At 35.8% G+C, this 18,034-nt stretch overlaps 2 protein-coding genes across 9 annotated transcripts; one reads left to right on the top strand and one right to left on the bottom strand.

Annotated features, from left to right (window-relative positions):
* The first annotated feature begins 380 nt into the window (after positions 1 to 380).
* LOC125211407 (pentatricopeptide repeat-containing protein At2g34400) lies at positions 381 to 4,012 on the top strand. Of its 6 annotated transcripts, none has more exons than XM_048111180.1 (6): positions 400 to 736; positions 1,062 to 1,598; positions 2,146 to 3,092; positions 3,222 to 3,422; positions 3,499 to 3,632; positions 3,722 to 4,012. In XM_048111180.1, exons 1-4 carry the CDS (start codon positions 546 to 548, stop codon positions 3,290 to 3,292), a joined length of 1,746 nt encoding a protein of 581 aa, XP_047967137.1. In that variant the 5' UTR covers positions 400 to 545; the 3' UTR covers positions 3,293 to 3,422; positions 3,499 to 3,632; positions 3,722 to 4,012. The 6 variants fall into 6 exon arrangements, with proteins under 6 accessions (XP_047967139.1, XP_047967137.1, XP_047967138.1 ...); XM_048111181.1 differs by having other exon boundaries at positions 3,222 to 3,426; positions 3,517 to 3,632; XM_048111182.1 differs by having other exon boundaries at positions 381 to 821; positions 1,147 to 1,598; positions 3,222 to 3,632.
* A 660-nt stretch (positions 4,013 to 4,672) lies between these two features.
* Positions 4,673 to 6,309, bottom strand: LOC125217135 (histidine-containing phosphotransfer protein 4-like). 3 transcript variants are annotated; one of them, XM_048118967.1, is made up of 6 exons: positions 6,050 to 6,309; positions 5,589 to 5,719; positions 5,429 to 5,497; positions 5,179 to 5,250; positions 4,922 to 4,994; positions 4,673 to 4,822 (listed from the first exon to the last, which is right to left on the bottom strand). In XM_048118967.1, the coding sequence occupies exons 1-6, from the start codon at positions 6,092 to 6,094 to the stop codon at positions 4,802 to 4,804; spliced, it is 411 nt and encodes a 136-aa protein (XP_047974924.1). In that variant the 5' UTR covers positions 6,095 to 6,309; the 3' UTR covers positions 4,673 to 4,801. The 3 variants fall into 3 exon arrangements, with proteins under 3 accessions (XP_047974924.1, XP_047974923.1, XP_047974925.1); XM_048118966.1 differs by having other exon boundaries at positions 4,904 to 4,994; positions 6,050 to 6,225; XM_048118968.1 differs by lacking the exon at positions 5,429 to 5,497 and having other exon boundaries at positions 4,904 to 4,994; positions 6,050 to 6,302.
* Between the last annotated feature and the right edge of the window lie 11,725 nt (positions 6,310 to 18,034).

The following is an 18,034-nucleotide window of genomic DNA, read 5'->3' as shown; positions in this document are numbered from 1 at the left end:
TCTAAATTAGACATTCGTAAAAATTGAGAAATGTGTTACTCCCCCGTCCCGCAGTAGGAATCCTATTTAGTTACGATAGGAGTTATATGTAACGAAAAGTGGCTTGAATAAATTAGTGGAATTTGAGTCTCACTAATATATTAGTTTTATAATAAAGTGTGAGTGAAATAAGTTGTTGTAATGTGAGTACTATTTACCCTTTATGGTAAAAGTAAAATATGACTTTTATTTTGGAACATACCGAAATGGCAAAGTAGGACTCGTAACGACGGAGGGAGTAAAATTCATTACTGTAGCCCAATTTTAAAATTTTGGCAGAAACTATTCAATTTTAAGGGATTTATGTAAAAAGAGAGCGTTTTGTGAGTTTTGATCAGAAAATGATTTTTCGAACAAGAGTCTCCTGCAATTTCTTGGCGCCAAACAGAAGCTCGAAGCGACCAGAAAAAGCACTGATCAATCACCTCTTGCTTCTCTTGAAGCAGAGCAAATCAACCAGATTAGTGCAGCAAATCCACACGCAAATCCTGATTCACTCAATTCCCATGCCTATGCCCAATTACTTGCTCTCCAAAATCATCGAGCTCAAACACTTCTCCTACTCCACCCTCCTCTTCCCCCAAATCCCACCCAACAGCTACGCTTTCAATGTCATGATCAGGGGTCTCGCCACGTCATGGGAGAAATTCGATTCCGCGCTGGATTTGTTCGCCAGAATGAAGAATCTAGGCGTGAGGCCCGACAATTTCACTTACCCTTTCGTCTCTATGTCGTGCGGGAGCCTGGAAGCGTTGGGGGTTGGGAAATCGGTGCATTGCGAGGTTTGGAAATGCGGCCTGCTGGTGGATTTTCACGTGGCGAATTCGCTGATCACGATGTATGCGAGGTGTAGAGAGGTGGGGTTTGCGAGGAAGGTGTTTGATGAAATGACGGAGAGGGATTTGGTGTCGTGGAACTCGATTATATCGGGATATTCGAGGCTGGGCTGTTCTGGAGAGGCGGTGGAGATGTTTGGGGAGATGCGGGAGCGGGGAGTGGAGCCGGATGAGATGACGCGTGAGGCCCGACAATTTCACTTACCCTTTCGTCTCTATGTCGTGCGGGAGCCTGGAAGCGTTGGGGGTTGGGAAATCGGTGCATTGCGAGGTTTGGAAATGCGGCCTGCTGGTGGATTTTCACGTGGCGAATTCGCTGATCACGATGTATGCGAGGTGTAGAGAGGTGGGGTTTGCGAGGAAGGTGTTTGATGAAATGACGGAGAGGGATTTGGTGTCGTGGAACTCGATTATATCGGGATATTCGAGGCTGGGCTGTTCTGGAGAGGCGGTGGAGATGTTTGGGGAGATGCGGGAGCGGGGAGTGGAGCCGGATGAGATGACGCTTGTTAGCGTGCTCGCTGCATGTGGAGATTTGGGGGATTTGGTATTGGGGGGATTGGTGGAGGAGCATGTGGTGAGGAAAGGGATGGAGCTGAATTCTTACATTGGGTCTGCTTTGATTAATATGTATGGGAAGTGTGGGGAATTGGAATCTGCGAGAAGGGTTTTTGATGGCATGAAGAAGAAAGAAATAGTCATTTGGAACTCCATGATTACTGGGTTAGTGTAACTTTGTTTGCAGTCTCATTTCTTGGTTTTTGTTCTATTACAGTAAAACCTTCATATAATTATCCGGATAAATACAAGTTTATGCACTTTGATAGTACATAAATGTATGTATGTATGTAATGATGCATTGATCGTGTATAATGAACTAGAAAAGTGGTTACTGCTTGTATTTGGTACTATTATATTTTTCATATAATTCACGCGCATTTGTGTGTGTAGAGAGAGAGAGAGAGAGAGAGAGAGAGAGAGAGAGAGAGAGAGAGAGAATATCATCATTTCTTTAAGGAGGCATAAATACTTAAGATGGCATTAAAAAAAATATAGGCTTGTTACAGTGTGGAGTTTATTTCTTAAATATAATGAGTCCCGACCATGATTTTTTATTACTACATGGAGTTTTTTCCTATATAAACTATTCGCATTTGAGGTTTTTACTGTATCTTGTTGTGTATCATGCCACGATGGTAATCTTCGTCTTTGTGTGTGTTTGTGTTGATTTGTTTTCACCTGTAGTGATTGTTGATTTCATGTGAAATAGATATGCACAGAATGGACAATCAGATGAAACTCTCTCACTGTTTAATGCCATGAAGGAAACTGGGCCAGAGCCTAATGAGATCACCCTGATAGCAGTTCTCTCAGCGTGTGCTTCAATTGGTGCTCTTGATTTGGGGATCTGGATTGATAAATATGCATCCGAGAGAGGATTTCATAATAATATTTATGTTGGAACAGCTCTGGTTGACATGTACGCGAAATGTGGCAATCTGGAATATGCATCAAGGGTTTTTGAAGACATGCCTGTGAGAAATGAGGTTTCTTGGAACACGATGATATCTGCACATGCTTTTAATGGGAGAGCGGAGGATGCACTCACCCTGTTTCAGCGCATGTTAGAGGAAAAAGGCTTATGCCCAGACGACATCACATTCATAGGGGTGCTTTCTGCTTGTGTTCATGCTGGTTTGGTGGATGAAGGGCGTCGATTATTTGATTTGATGAGCTCCTTCTTCAAGCTGACTCCGAAAGTTGAGCACTATTCTTGCATGGTTGATCTTCTTTCTCGTGCTGGACGTGTGTATGAAGCTTGGGACTTCATTCAGAAGATGCCTCAAAAACCCGATGAGATTTTATTGGGGGCATTGCTCGCTGCCTGCCAGAAACTGAAGAACGTAGATATTGGGGAGAGAGTTAGTCAGCTTCTCCTGAAAATGGAGCCCTCAAACTCCGGAAACTATATAATCTCATCTAAAATTTATGCTGATGTGAGGAGGTGGGAGGATTGTGCTAGGATGAGAACACTAATGAAACAGAAGGGTGTTACTAAAACTCCAGGATGTAGTTGGATTGAGACGGACGGCCACCTTCGTGAGTTTCACGCTGGTGACTTTTTAATTGAAGATGCAGAAGATATTCACCGGGCTCTTGACATGCTATATGATGATATGGCACTGGAGTATGGCGTGGATGTAGAATTATCTCGTGGTAAAATTTTCATCTTGTTGCATCACATATGAGATGTTATCACGAAATTAATTGATAAATATAGAAAGCACACCCACTCCCGGGATTTATTCATTAAAATTCACTTATTACGTGACCATGTCTCTGCAGATGTCCACCTACACTTCCCAAACCATAAAGTTGCTGTCGAGCTTCCATCACCTATTCTATCTCCAATGTAGACTTCAGATTTGTATGACAGGAAATCGAGAAGGCATTACCGGACAGTGTTGATGCTTGAATGATGCTGCAGATGCTCTGAAATCTGAAGCAACTATCGTGTAAAAGCAGGAGCCTCCCTCTCTGGGCTAAGTTGGTATTGTTGCACACTGCATTTCCTCACTTGTTATTCTCAGGCATTGAGCTTTCAGCATATCTTAATTTTCAGGATATTACTTGGCACTAGGTACAGTTAGAAGAATCAAGATTTGGATTAGCAAATATCTGGTCTTTTGTTATTTCTGCTGAAGCTCATTTACAATCAATTCCATCTCAAAGCTGATTGCGTAAATTAATATCATTGTGAGCATTGTGTTATGTGAAGATAATTGGCGTTGGATTATTTCATTTGTTATGCACCCTAAAGTTCATTAACACAATCTCCCCTACAGGTTGGACTCTTCTGATTGCTTTTGTAAATAAGTCTGACCAGGTGAGCACAGGAAGAACACTCCTCCAGCACCATTCTGTCTCTGATATATTTGGAAAACACATTTGCGAGGGAAGGAATTGATGGTGCTTTCCTGGTGGCCTTCAGACTCATCGAGATGCCTTGTTAAATTGTGCTGTTGTACTCTGTTTTCTTGTGCTAGAGAATGAGGATATAAGTTATGCTTGTCGACTGCATTTATTCAGCTTACGCCTTGGAAATTTGAATAATAAACCCTCGGATTGGTGAGCAATATGTCACATCTATTATTATTATCTAGATAAAAATGAAGGTATACATATGCTTGTATGTGGTGGCATTGAGGTCAAGGAGAGGTGTCATTTTGTGCACAATGAACTGCAGGTGCTGATTATCATCTCAACTAGGTTTTGCAGTTCATTACCTTAAATTACCCTTTGATAATGTACTTACAGCAGTCTTTCATAATTCTGCCAGATTTTAGTCTTTTTTTCTCTCTCAAAATCTCAATGGCTAAATTTTTTTGACTCTTGGTGCTATATGAGGTTTCTTCTCCGGAAAATCAAGTTGCTGCTATCTAGCCTAGTATCTTTAGCCTTTTTGTTTAATAATTTTCCTTCAAAAAACCACTGTACTCTAAATCTACATTCTTCACAATATTGAAAGGGAATGGGCCAAATCTATCACACTGATTCAAATCTGAACCTGAACCAGATTTCTCACTTGTGTGAAAACACCACACTGGATATCATGAAACAGCAGGTCGTATTCACGAATTAGATTCGTTATTTGTGGAATTTCGACTTGCTTGATGGCATGAAACAAGTGTGTGTTTTTCATTAGTCCAACAGTCCATGCTGAGATATTTATATTTTCAAGGCCTATAATGCAGTGTATTACACTCAAAAAGAAATATTTTTTTTCAATTTGGGGATGAAATAAATCAGCAAATGACATTAAGTTGAACTGATCACTTGTTTACATACATTTCGAAGTTTATTTTTTTCTATAAAAAGGTTACATTATAGCTATTTGGCATCACTATAATCGTTATGTAAGTGACTTAACGAGCTTCTCTTGCAAGCTGAAAATACAAAATAAAAAAACAATTAACTTGTGAATCAAAAATCACCTATCATTCCAATACAGAGAAATGTATACCCACATGCACAACGTGAAAGACCTGAAAATAATTCTCAAGCTTCCTCTTGAGGGCTGCATGCTCTTGTTTTACCTCTTGGAATTCCCTAATGCACCTACAATGAACATATTGTAAAAATTGTATAATTCTAAACGAAAAAGGTTATTTACGGGCAAAAAGATACTGCCAAAATCGCATAAATATTGTAGCACATGGACATACAGAACATTTTAACTCAAAAGAAAAAACTTAACATTCAAATTTGGCATGAAAATATGGGATAAGGGAAGCAAAAATACCCTTCAACGTTGCCAACATTGCAGTATTCTTGAAATTGTGTGCATTCCTTCTTGACCTTTTTGGCGCCAATACTGCGGATACAAGGTTGAGATTATCAAATAAAAAAGCAATGAAATAATAAAAAAAATTAGAGAATTATCCATTTATCCATGAGAAATTTGTTCAGAGCTAAATATTGCACTGTGCTAGTCTGCATTCAATCAATTTCCTAGAATGTTGGTGGGATATTTATATGTACTACATATGTACCTAGTGGTGCTACCCTTGAACTGATGCATGATCTTATCCAGTTTCTCGAAGTCCCGAGGGGTGTTTTTTCTGGATCAAATAATATTAGAGTTGAAAATTTAAAAAACAAGAACCAGTGATGTAAGAAAGAATGTTGGCAATTATAGTTCCTGCAACTCACAGTGTCAGTTCAATGCTTTGTATTAATCGGACCGAGTCAGTGTAGAATAGCTTGACCACTTCTTCAACAAAATGAGGGTTGGCTTGATCTTGCAAATCTTCCAGTTGAAGGAACTGTTCATCAAGATATCCCTGAGAGAGAAGCACCACTAGGTTAACAAGGCAAGACAGATCTTAATTTTGAGAAGAATGTCTAAAGAAAAATGAAATGATGTCATAATGCTAGAGTCAAATCCGGGAAGAAATTATAGATCAATTAAATATCATTTCTCACAAAGACTATCATTTAAGAATAAACTGGGAAAAAATAAATCTTACGGGGCTACTTTTTGACATACTGTATGAAAGAACCAAGTTTAGAAAGGCAATCATATCCAAACCATCCAAAAGAAAATCCTTTGCTTCAAAAATGGCAGATTTAAAGATTGCAATTGTTGTTGCTATGGTAAGGGAGACATGTACCTGATCAAACAAAGCATTCCTCAAATAGGCAGCTTGGCGTTCCATTGTATAGAATAAGAAGAAAGAAAGTGAAAAAGGAAAATAGTTGAAGCTTTTGGTTTATAATAGGAAAAGAGCAACAATGGCATACAGTTATATAGGATAAATATTCCATGCATAACTGGGGGAAAAAGATTCAAGGAAGGTCCCCCAGTGCCACGTCTAGTTTTTTTTATGTAATCTTGGATAGGAACAAAACACACATGCACACACAAAAATCTATTGCAGCTGTGAGAGTTTTCACCATCTCACCACATGTCATGTCCCTCTAAAACTTGAACTTATAAAGATTCAATGATACTACTGAGGAATTAAGAGCACAAAATGCTTTAAAAAATGAAGTTATAACTAACTGGATTGAAAAGGGGGGGTTTAATAAATATCCTATACGAGGATTTCAATGTCTGCACAGAACACTTACATCGCAGCTCTAACTCATTCTTTATCGCACAAAGTCCTCTTATACGATAAAAGCTATTGATATTTATTTTGGTAGACAAAGAGATACATTTATTCCTCTTCTAGCCGATTAGAGTAAAATAAAAACATACGATCTTCCAAACTTCACAAAAAGATAAGTATATATATAGTATAGTTACCTGAGGTTGCGAAGCCAATACCAAATAGTTAACCAGCATACTGTTATTGGAATTAAATGCAAGATTATTTATCTTACTGACCAGTCACCTAATCATGGATGTTCCCCCGTGGGTGGGTGGGATGTGGTGGAGGTGGGGGGTAAAGGCAAGAGGCCAATCATCTAACCATGGATGCTCCCCTGTGGGTGGGGTACATGCAAGATAGTAATTTACTCGAATTTGCCATATTCATGCACTATGTGCTACAAGGTGTTCTTATCCTCAAAAGAATTTACTGACTTGCCACTGCTTAATAATTTGGGTACCCACTAGTTGATATAACTATCAGTAACTTTTTCCAGCATAGTATGATATTCTTGGAGAGAGCTCCAAGTGATAAATGGAAATATCACAAATCCCCTACCGCCCTATGTTAGTATACTTGCAAGTCATACAGTCGGTGTCTATTTCTTTGTGATACAAATGAAATAGTATTGATTTGAGCAGATGAGATTTAAATAAGGAAAACATGTGAACCTGTTACCTGTGCTCTAGGCGCACCTCTCATATATATGTAACCATGTAGGACAAGAACACTTGAAGTCTTGTCTAACCTAAACGGCTAAACATGATGCACCAATACGTGTCTAGAGAATCATTTGTGACTCGATTAACATGAACAAACAAAACTTTAGGCGTAAAATTAGTAGTATTTGGATATAGTCCAGGTTTATATGTGCCATCAAACTCACCAAAAAAAGATACTACTACATTTGGATATGGTAGCAACTACCAAGCAACAAGTTGAATAAAAAACAAAACAAAAGAATAACTTATTTTCAGATTTGCATGGCTAAAACTATTTGATATTAGTGAGGTCCCATGAAGAAATAAAGTGAGGAATCCCAGAAACAGACTTTGACCATGGGAGAACAAAAAAGGAAAAATCTTAAGCAATGATTAAAAAGAGAGAGTAATACTTCCAGATAAGCAGCCTGGAATCCTTATCATGACTTGTTATCATTGCAGCAGAGTTGAGGTTATTCCTTACCTACCGGAGGGAAGAGAAACGAACAACTAGCCATCAGTATAATGGATGATGTGGATGAGTGGTCACAAAACCAGCTTTTGAATAATATGGTCTTTTCCTGAAACAGATGGATTCTCTTTTCCTCAGTCTCTATCCTCTGTGTTGTCGATAAGAACCTACAGCGGATATGTTAATCCTCGAAAATGTTCAGCTTCCTTCTAATCTATAAGTAATACGCCAGAAAGATTCCTTTACATCAAGCTCTCAAACTTTTTTGTTTTATGAATGGGAAACAGTTAATGAATGAATTCAGCAGCTTCGATTTACTCATTTCCTTCTCTGAATTCAGCAGTATGATATCGATATAACTCATTAATCGTTATTTAAATTCAACTTTACAAGTTATAATTGAATTATTTTTGTTATATTTATTTTATTAATCTAACTGCATCAACAATAATAGTACTATAACTATACCAGTACTTTATACGAGAAAAAATTCAGATTATTATTCTCTGTGTTATGCAACTTTAGCTAAAACTCTATTCCTCTTGGGATACGGGATATACCCCAACACATTCAAGAAATGCAATTTTACATACTACATTTGATTATGATTAAGATGGACTACTATATCATGCTATATTTGGTACATGTTTAAGTAGGATAATGATAAAATGCAAATTCTAGATATTATATGAATTTCAAATTATAATCTGGACCGTTAGAAAATGTCAACAGATAACAAAATAACATCAACAGAAAATGTCAATTCAACATCAACCGATGACAATGTGTTAACATTTTCTGTTGTTGTTATTTTGTCATCTGTTGACATTTTCTAACTATTCAAATCTTAGTTTAAAGTTTGTATAATATTTATAGTTTGCATTTGATTACATCCATATTTAAGTTTATGTATTGTATTGTAGTACTCCCTCCGTCCCAGAGAAGTTGGCATACTTTAAAAATGGCACGGGATTTTAGGAGGTTTTGTTTTGTGTGTTAAATGGAGAGAGAAAATATAATTTTTATATTCATGTGAGAGAGAACTTTTTCCAAAAAGGGAAATGTGACATCTTTTGTGGGACAAACTAAAAAGGAAAATGTGTCAACTTCTCTGGGACGGAGGGAGTATAGTCTTTTGGTAATACTATCATACTCCACGTTTAGCTATATATGCGAGTGAGTAAGTAGATACTCAGGATACACATGCCAAAAGATACATGCCTTTTGTAATATTATCATGTTGTCACAATAACACACATGAATTTTCTTTTAAATGGTTCGAGCTTACAAAGTTCTTTTGTGAGTTTAAAATTCGACTATGCAATCTAAGTTCTTTGAAAAGGTGGCCACTTTCCCAGACATATTGACCAGCCAACCGACTCAATGACTCGCAATCATAGCGTATACACTAACCCTTATTAGGGACATTCCCTTACTGAGACACAAATTCGATTATCAACTTTGACATAGTGGGACGATCTACTATTAGCTAAACTAGCAAGACATTAACTTTGAAACAAACATATGTTTGAGTTTTTAAAGAAAATTTGAATGAATAATCATTGACAGTAATTGTATCAATACTTAGGGTGTGTTCATCTTTGTGGATATAGCAAGATTTAGTCTCAATTCGGAGCATTAATGAGCGTTCAGTGCGTTTGATACAAATCTATTTAGCCCTATAGATAGTCACGGCTTGACAAATCTCCACTTTCATTTCTTTTGAAAATGGTGATTATTGTAACAACATTGAAATTCGTGTCAAGAATTGAGAATGGAATATCATTTCCAGTGTTTTAAAAATCGAACTAGACCGGTTGGTTGGACCGGTTCGGCCGCGAACCGGTGCTGTGTCCGGTCCGATTCAGTGTTAAAAACCGTTGTCTAGTTGGACCGTTTTGAGCCGGAAAAACCGGCCGGTTGGGCCGGAAACCGCCGGCCAGTTGAACCATTTCAGGAGATTTTTTTTTTTGAAAATGGCTATTTCTCTTCCGTAGACCCTTGCCCTCACTGCTCTCTTGCACACAACAATCCAACTTGAAGTTTAGAACACATTTTCCTAATCTAATCTCCTGGGCTGATGATGGCTGGAGATGTCTCTGAAAATGAGGAATTGTTTAGAAATAGGTTTAAGGAGGAAGATCGAGGAGAACTAGTGAATGCCGCGGAATTGTGTTAAGAATTAGAGCCTGACATTCAAGAACAGAGAAATGGAGGCGGCGGCGGCATTGTTTAGATTTTAGAATTAGGGTTAAGAGAGAAAAAGGTGAGTAGCAAAGCAGAGAATGCCAAATAAAATGAATCTCACGACTCCCCACATTATTAAATCTAAAGATAAAATATTCAATAAAATAAATAAATCATTCAACTTCCACAAAATCACGTGACTGACTTATCATTTATTCCTAATTATAATGCACATTTTATATATATGTATATATATATATATATATGCCCATAGGGTCCTATTCTAATGCTTTTAGCACCCTAATCCAAAATTAAGACTAAATCTCCACCCATGGATTTTAAAATGAGTGGATGAGATTAAAGCTCACAAAATCTCAATAAATAGTAGACAAAATATCAAATATGCTTTTTTACAAAAAAATAATTTAAATTGAGAGAGTTACGTAAATTTAAAGATTTGAGATGATTTTGAGGAGAGAGAGAAAGTAGTTAATATAATTACTACATATAGTGATTTGACATTAATACCCTTTTAATTTAATTAATAAATATTTTAATTTAAAATATATTACACTTGGCATTATATTAATCACAAGATCTTCTAATCTAATGGTTGAAAATTGGTCTCAATTTGAGATTGGTAATTAGTTAGGAATTGATTACATCCCTAATGATGGTTATATAATATTCTAGTAGTTTTTGTAATGTAATAATATTATATATTTTACATAATATATCGTGGGAATATTCTAATATACCAATTATTTATAATATTAATATGTGGCATATATAAATGAAATTAAACTTTCGATTATATGGTACAATTATAATAATATTAAGTAATTTTATGATATGCAATACAATTATATATATAAATGCATATTCAGGAAAAATGGCTAACAAATTAGAATAGCTAGCATGAACATTGTGTACAAGATTAGTTAATCTTATTTAACGTGATCGTAAAATATATCAACCATATGCAAGCGTACATACTTATTAGCATAATTTTTATATAATATATTGATATCTTTTACTAAGATATGGTATGATTTATTTCTAATATATCCATATATATTTGTTTAATGTATTGAAGATTGTACATAATTTAAAGATTTATCATTAATTTTCTTGGAAATAAATATTTGTCATTATTATATAGAGAATGTTATATATATAAATTTGAAGTCAAATATTACTTCTCCTAATATTTATCGAAATAGTGGGAAAAGGGCTATTATGTAAAATCAACTTAGCATTAATTATTACTATTAATTTATTACATTAACTATTATAATTATTTACAAAAATGCCACTGTGTGCAGTGGCGGAGCCAAGAATTTTACGGTGGGGGGCCCAAACGACCATTGAAATTTGTGTTCAGTGCTAATGAGACACGAAAACAGCTCGTACATAAGCAATATAAAAAGCCACAAGTGAAAAATAGATGATGAATATGTTAGAATATACTCCCTCCGTTCTATAGTAATGGAGGCAATTCTTTACGCACGGAGATTAAGAAAAATTGTGTTAGGTGAGTTAAGTAAAGAGAGAATAAAGTGAAAAATGAAAAAAGTAGAGAGATTAAGAGAGAAAAAAGTACTCCCTCCGTTCCCTCATAGTTGAGGCAGAACTTTTCGGCACGGAGTTTAAGAAATGAATGTTGAGTGTGTTAATAAATAGATAAAAAGGTAAGAAAGAGAAAAAAGGTAGAGAGAATAAAGTAATAAGTGAATAAAGTAGAGAGAATAAAGTAAGAGAGAGTAACGTAGGAGAGGGGAAAAAGTTACTATATATGAAAATGACTCAACTATGAGGGAACTTTCTGAAATGGAAAAATGACTCAACTATGAAGGAACGGAGGGAGTAAGAGACACTAAAAGTAGGTGTGGAAAAATGTGTTGACTTTTACTAAAAAAAGAAATGGTAAAATGACTCTATTACTATGGGACGGATGGAGTACTATAACACCAATTTTATTATTAATAATATATTTACATATTTATTAGACCAGAGTTATTATTCCAAATTTTTTATAGAAAAATAAAATAAAATTGATGTTATTAATAATATCATGTAACATTTAAAATATTTAGAGTCAAAGAATCAGTTTGTACTCTTAAATTATAAAGACCATTTTCTTCAATTACAATATAAAATGATTTATATAAAATTACGAGCGAAAAAAAAGTAATAATAGTTTCTAATGTAAGAAAATCTAATATATAAATAAATATGAGAACATAAAAAAATATTACTAAATCAAGAAAGAAGAAAAAAAACCAAATGAACAACAAGCATAGAACCTTACTAATATATAAAGCTAAAGATTCAAAAATGTAACGAGCATATTTTTAAATATGAAAACTGCTCTAGGAGAGTTTTGAACCTTGGAACTCACAAATAAATGACCAACACTGACACCAACTGCGCTAATTTGTTGACATGGTAAACATTGCATACGCATAAATATATAGTAATTAGGAAAATGGCTGAGGGGCCCAAGGGCCCCCCTAGACCCACCGTGGCTCCGCCCCTGACTGTGTGGCTGGCCATATTATGGCTGCAAAGCATTACCGAACAAGTAAATTATGGTACACATAGTTTGTTGGCAGACATTGAATTGGGATGAGGAACATAGAATTAGGTTGCAATAAATGATTAGAATTCAATTGTGTTGACCTAATTCTTCCGATGTTCAGTTTTTTTATTGTTTATTTGATATTTCATCTCTGAATTTGTGAATATTGCTACTGGTTTTGCTGTGCGGCAGTGCTTTCCTGTTTTCAAGAGCTACTGGGCTATCAGCTATCCAGATCAATCTTAGCGATACCAAATTTATTACAACACCACATGTATTATATGAATCTAAGCGAGACCAAATTTTATGTTGTGTGGCTGATGATGAGATCGCACAGATCAATCAATGATCGTCAATCCTCATAAATGCGCCACTCATCGGTTTCCGGATTCTCCTTGCTATCCATATCCAGTAGTACCATCAGCTATATAAGAATTTATAGGAGGAAAGAAGTCGTAAAAGTTTAGAAAATTAATGGAATAAAATGTGTGGGAAGGAGAAAGGGCTGGAAATTCATGGCGTTTTTCAAACGGAAAAACCCTTCATAAACCTGACATTTATTTTTAATAATCGACCGTAAAAATATTTTTTTATTCATCAACTCCCCTAAATTTATTAATAAAAGACAATTTTAATTAAATTATAATTTTTAATTTAAAATGGCAGTTTTGTAAATATCTCCAGAACTCCCTTTTTATATGTGTATAAACAGATGATAAAAAGAACTACGGAAATATGATACTCCCTCCGTCTCATAAAAATATGTTTCATTTTCATCCGTCTCACAAAAATATGTGCATTCCATTTTTGAAAAATTATATCAATTTAATAACGTTGGTCCCACTATCCACTGACACTACTTTAACTATCATTTTCCTCCTCTCCTTATTACTTTACCAATTTTGTCTTAATTCTAATGCCATACTCATTGCCCATATTTTTTATTTCCGACGAAGTTGTTGTTTAAGAAATTCATCCGAAAATGTAATTTCGGAAAAGTAAAAGGACCAATTTGCAATTTCGAAAACCTTTAAAATTCTGTTATTTTCGGTTAGAAAATGAACAGACGCGTCTGTTCATGTTTATAAACCGATCCGATCGTTACTTATGGTTCTGATCATCTTCAACAATTAGCATTCGAAAAAGTTCAAACAATCTTCTGAATTTTATCCGATCGAATAGTTTGGTAGAACCGCCAAATTTATTTGATCTGAAAGTGTTTATCACGACTTTCAGATATCCGTTTTCTGTTCTATATATTGAATCTCCCCAACAAAGATCAAATCAATTTAAAATGTCGAACAAGGAAACGGTGAAGAAAGGAACGAAAGGTTTCGCGAAGTTGGATAAGTTTGGTGGCCAGGATTTCAGACGCTGGCAGAAGAAGATGCATTTCATGCTGACGAATCTCAAGGTCGTGTATGTTCTGAGTACTCCCATGCCCGAGGCTGTTGAAAACGAAACTCTGGAACAGACGAGGAGGCGGATGAAGTGGGAGAACGATGACTACATATGTCGTGGTCACATCTTAAACGGTATGTCTGATTCTCTGTTTGATGTGTATCAAAATGTTGAGTCTGCTAAGGAATTGTGGGATTCCCTCGAAGCCAAATACATGGCAGAGGATGCCTCTAGCAAGAAATTTCTTGTTGGTAATTTTATTAACTATAAAATGGTTGATTCGAGGCCTGTCATGGAACAATACAACGAGTTGTTGAGGATATTGAGACAGCTTTCCCAATGATACGAAGATGGATGAATCCATTTCTGTCTCTAGCATTATTGATAAACTGCCACCTTCTTGGAAGGATTTTAAAAATAATCTGAAACATAAGAAGGAGGAGTTGAATTTGGTCGAACTGGGACATGACTTTCCAAATTGAACGGTCCATCGTGATATGGAAAGGGCCTCTTTGTTGGTAATGCTAAAAACATGGTTGGTTCTTCTGTGAACATGGTGGAAGAGGGTGAATCCTCAAAGGCTGGTAAAGAGAAACGTAAGTTTCAAGGCAAACGGAAGTTTCAAGGGAATAACAGTAAGGATGGAAATAAGAAGCCCAAACTGACTTGCTGGAAGTGTGGAAAATCCGAGCACTTCAAGAAGGATTGTAAGTCTGGAAAGGGTGGAGGAAAAGGGAAAAACGAGGCTGGTCCAAATGGATCCAAGGATCCTGAAAAGCAATCAGGTTCGTTTTTTGTACCTAATGATCATTCGGTTGAGAATTATTATGCATCAATAATCTCTGAAGCATTTTATGTGCAGGATGATGATCTCTCATGGTGGATTGATTCGGGTGCAACATGTCATGTATGCAAGGATCTGATAAATACATTCTGTCAAGGCATGGTAATTTCATTGGTTTTGGTTATCTATGTGGCATGTTTAAGTTGAATTTAGATGTCTCTTTTGTTAATAATTCTGTTTGCATGACTTCTACTAGTTCTAGTAATCATGTTAGTAAATCAGAATTGTGGCATGCTAGACTTGGACATGTACATTACAAGAGATTGAAAGATATGTCGAAAATGAGTTTAATACCAGCATTTGAGTTGAATGGTGAAAAGTGTAAAACTTGCATGTTAACTAAGATAACTAGACAACCTTTCAATAAGAATGTCAATAAAGAAACTAAGGTATTAGAACTTATACATAGTGATTTGTGTGATTTTCATTCGACTCCATCACTTGGTAATAAAAAGTATGTAGTTACTTTTATCGATGATGCTACTAGATTTTGTCATGTCTATCTATGTCATTCAAAAGATGAAGCTCTTGATAAATTTAAAATCTTTAAAGAAAGTGTAGAGCTTCATCATGGTGTGAAGATTAAAACTCTTCGCACTGATAGGGGAGGTGAGTATTATGATCCAACATATTTTGAATCTACTGGAATAATACATCAAACGACTGCTCCATATACACCACAACAAAATGGTGTAGCGGAAAGAAAGAATAGAACGTTGAAAGAAATGATTAATTCAATGTTGTGTTATTCTGGCCTAAGTGAAGGATTTTGGGGTGAGGCTATGTTAACAGCCTGTTATTTGTTGAATAGAGTTCCTAATAAAAGGAACAAGATAACCCCTTATGAACTTTGGCATAAGAAACCACCAAAACTGAGTTATCTCAGAGTTTGGGGTTGTCGAGCAGTGGTAAGACTAACTGACCCTAAAATGAAAACCATAGGTCAAAGAGGTATAGATTGTGTGTTTCTTGGCTATTCTGAAAATTCTGTTTGTTATAGGTTCTATGTAATAGAACCCAATGACTATGTATCTGTGCACTCTATTATTGAGTCAAGGGATGCTGATTTTGGCCATGAGGATAGATTCACGTCTATACCTAAACCTGGAGACATGACTGTAAGGTCTAGTAACTCTGGTGTAACTGGAAAAGTGATTGATACACCTCCTGATGTTAGGAGAAGTAGTAGAGCAAGAAAAGCTAAGTCTTTTGGAAATGATTTCCAATTGTACTTACTTGAAGGATCAAGAAATGAGATTAATTTTCAATATCAATATTGCTTTACTATTGGTGATGATCCAAGGACCTACAAAGAAGCTATGGCTTCAAGGGATTCTGCATTTTGGAAAGAGGCAATCCAAGAGGAGATGGATTCTATAATCCAAAATGGTACTTGGATACTGACTGATTTACCACCTGGTTGTGAAGCTTTAAATAGCAAATGGATCTTCAAAACGAAGATGAAGGTGGATGGAAGCATAGACAAATATAAAGCCAGATTGGTTATCCAAGGCTTTAGACAAAAGGAAGGCATTGACTACTTTGATACCTATGCTCCTGTTGCTAGGATTTCCACAATTAGATTATTGTTAGCACTTGCTGCTATACATAATCTTGTAATTCACCAAATGGATGTTAAGACTGCCTTCTTGAATGGTGAATTAAATGAAGAGATTTATATCAAACAACCAGAAGGCTTTGTCATGCCTGGTAATGAACATAAGGTTTGTAAATTGGTAAAATCTCTTTATGGACTAAAGCAAGCCCCCAAACAATGGCATCAGAAGTTTGATGACGTGGTGTTGTCTAATGGTTTTGTATTAAACCAAGCAGACAAGTGTGTATATAGCAAATTTGATGCTACCGGTAAAGGAGTTATCATTTGCTTATATGTGGATGACATGTTGATCTTTGGTACTGACCAAGATCAAGTTGATAAAACAAAGGCATTTTTGTCATCTAAGTTTGAGATGAAAGACATGGGGAAGGCTGATGTGATTCTTGGAATTAAGATCACACATGGAGAACAAGGAATTTCCATTTCTCAATCACATTATATTGAGAAGGTGTTGGAAAAATTTAACTTCAAAGATTGTTCTCCAGTTAAGACTCCTTTTGATCCTAGTGCAAAACTCGTGCCTAATAAAGGAGTTGCTGTGAATCAGCTTGAATATTCAAAGGCTATTGGATCACTAATGTATGCTATGATTAGTACTAGACCCGATATAGCCTTTGCAGTTGGAAAGTTGAGTCGATATACTCATAATCCAAGTTTAATCCATTGGCAAGCCATGAATCGAGTATTTAAGTACTTAAAAGGAACAATGGATTATAGGTTGTCTTATTCTGGATTTCCTTCTGTTCTTGAAGGTTATTCGGATGCAAGTTGGATCACCAATATGGAAGATCATTCTTCCACAAGTGGTTGGGTATTCCGTCTTGGAGGTGGTGCTATATGTTGGGCATCAAAGAAACAAACTTGTATCACGAATTCAACAATGGAATCGGAGTTTGTGGCATTAGCAGCAGCTGGTAAAGAGGCTGAATGGCTAAGAAATCTAATATATGAAATTCCATTGTGGCCTAAACCGATATCACCTATATCTATCAGATGTGATAGTGCAGCTACCTTGGCTAAGGCATATAGTCAAGTGTATAATGGAAAGTCAAGACACTTAGGTGTTAGACATAACATGATTCGTGAACTTATTATGGATGGTGTGATATCTGTGGAGTTTGTGAGAACTCATGATAACTTAGCCGATCATTTAACCAAAGGGTTGAGTAGAGATCTTGTGTACAAATCGGCTAAAGGGATGGGATTAAAGTCCACCACAAATCTTTGATATTAAGATACCCAATTCCCATTTAGTATGATACTAGATGCAGAATTCAATGTGTGGGTCCAGGGGGGCCCTTGGGCCCCTCAGCCATTTTCCTAATTACTATATATTTATGCGTATGCAATGTTTACCATATCAACAAATTAGCGCAGTTGGTGTCAGTGTTGGTCATTTATTTGCGAGTTCCAAGGTTCAAAACTCTCCTAGAGCAGTTTTCATATTTAATAATATGCTCGTTACATTTTTGAATCTTTAGCTTTATATATTAGTAAGGTTCTATGCTTGTTGTTCATTTGCTTTTTTTTCTTCTTTCTTGATTTAGTAATATTTTTTTATGTTCTCATATTTATTTATATATTAGATTTTCTTACATTAGAAACTATTATTACTTTTTTTTCGCTCGTAATTTTATATAAATCATTTTATATTGTAATTGAAGAAAATGGTCTTTATAATTTAAGAGTACAAACTGA

The sequence above is a fragment of the Salvia hispanica genome, chromosome 3 (assembly GCF_023119035.1).
Source record: "Salvia hispanica cultivar TCC Black 2014 chromosome 3, UniMelb_Shisp_WGS_1.0, whole genome shotgun sequence".
Classification (NCBI taxonomy): Eukaryota; Viridiplantae; Streptophyta; class Magnoliopsida; order Lamiales; family Lamiaceae; genus Salvia; species Salvia hispanica.
This window is presented reverse-complemented; position numbering and strand designations above follow the sequence as displayed.

Bases quoted from the DNA above. Each gene is read 5' to 3' on its own strand.
- LOC125211407 (XM_048111182.1), top strand. From the start codon at position 381: ATGATTTTTCGAACAAGAGTCTCCTGCAATTTCTTGGCGCCAAACAGA. The intron at 822-1,146 runs GTTTGGAAATGC...GTGCATTGCGAG, and splicing joins GGAAATCGGTGCATTGCGAG to GTTTGGAAATGCGGCCTGCT. The intron at 1,599-2,145 runs GTTAGTGTAACT...CATGTGAAATAG, and splicing joins TGGAACTCCATGATTACTGG to ATATGCACAGAATGGACAAT.
- LOC125217135 (XM_048118966.1), bottom strand. From the start codon at position 6,094: ATGGAACGCCAAGCTGCCTATTTGAGGAATGCTTTGTTTGATCAG. The intron at 5,251-5,428 runs GTACATATGTAG...TTGTATCCGCAG, and splicing joins TTCAAGGGTAGCACCACTAG to TATTGGCGCCAAAAAGGTCA. The intron at 4,823-4,903 runs GTGGGTATACAT...TTGTATTTTCAG, and splicing joins AGGTCTTTCACGTTGTGCAT to CTTGCAAGAGAAGCTCGTTA.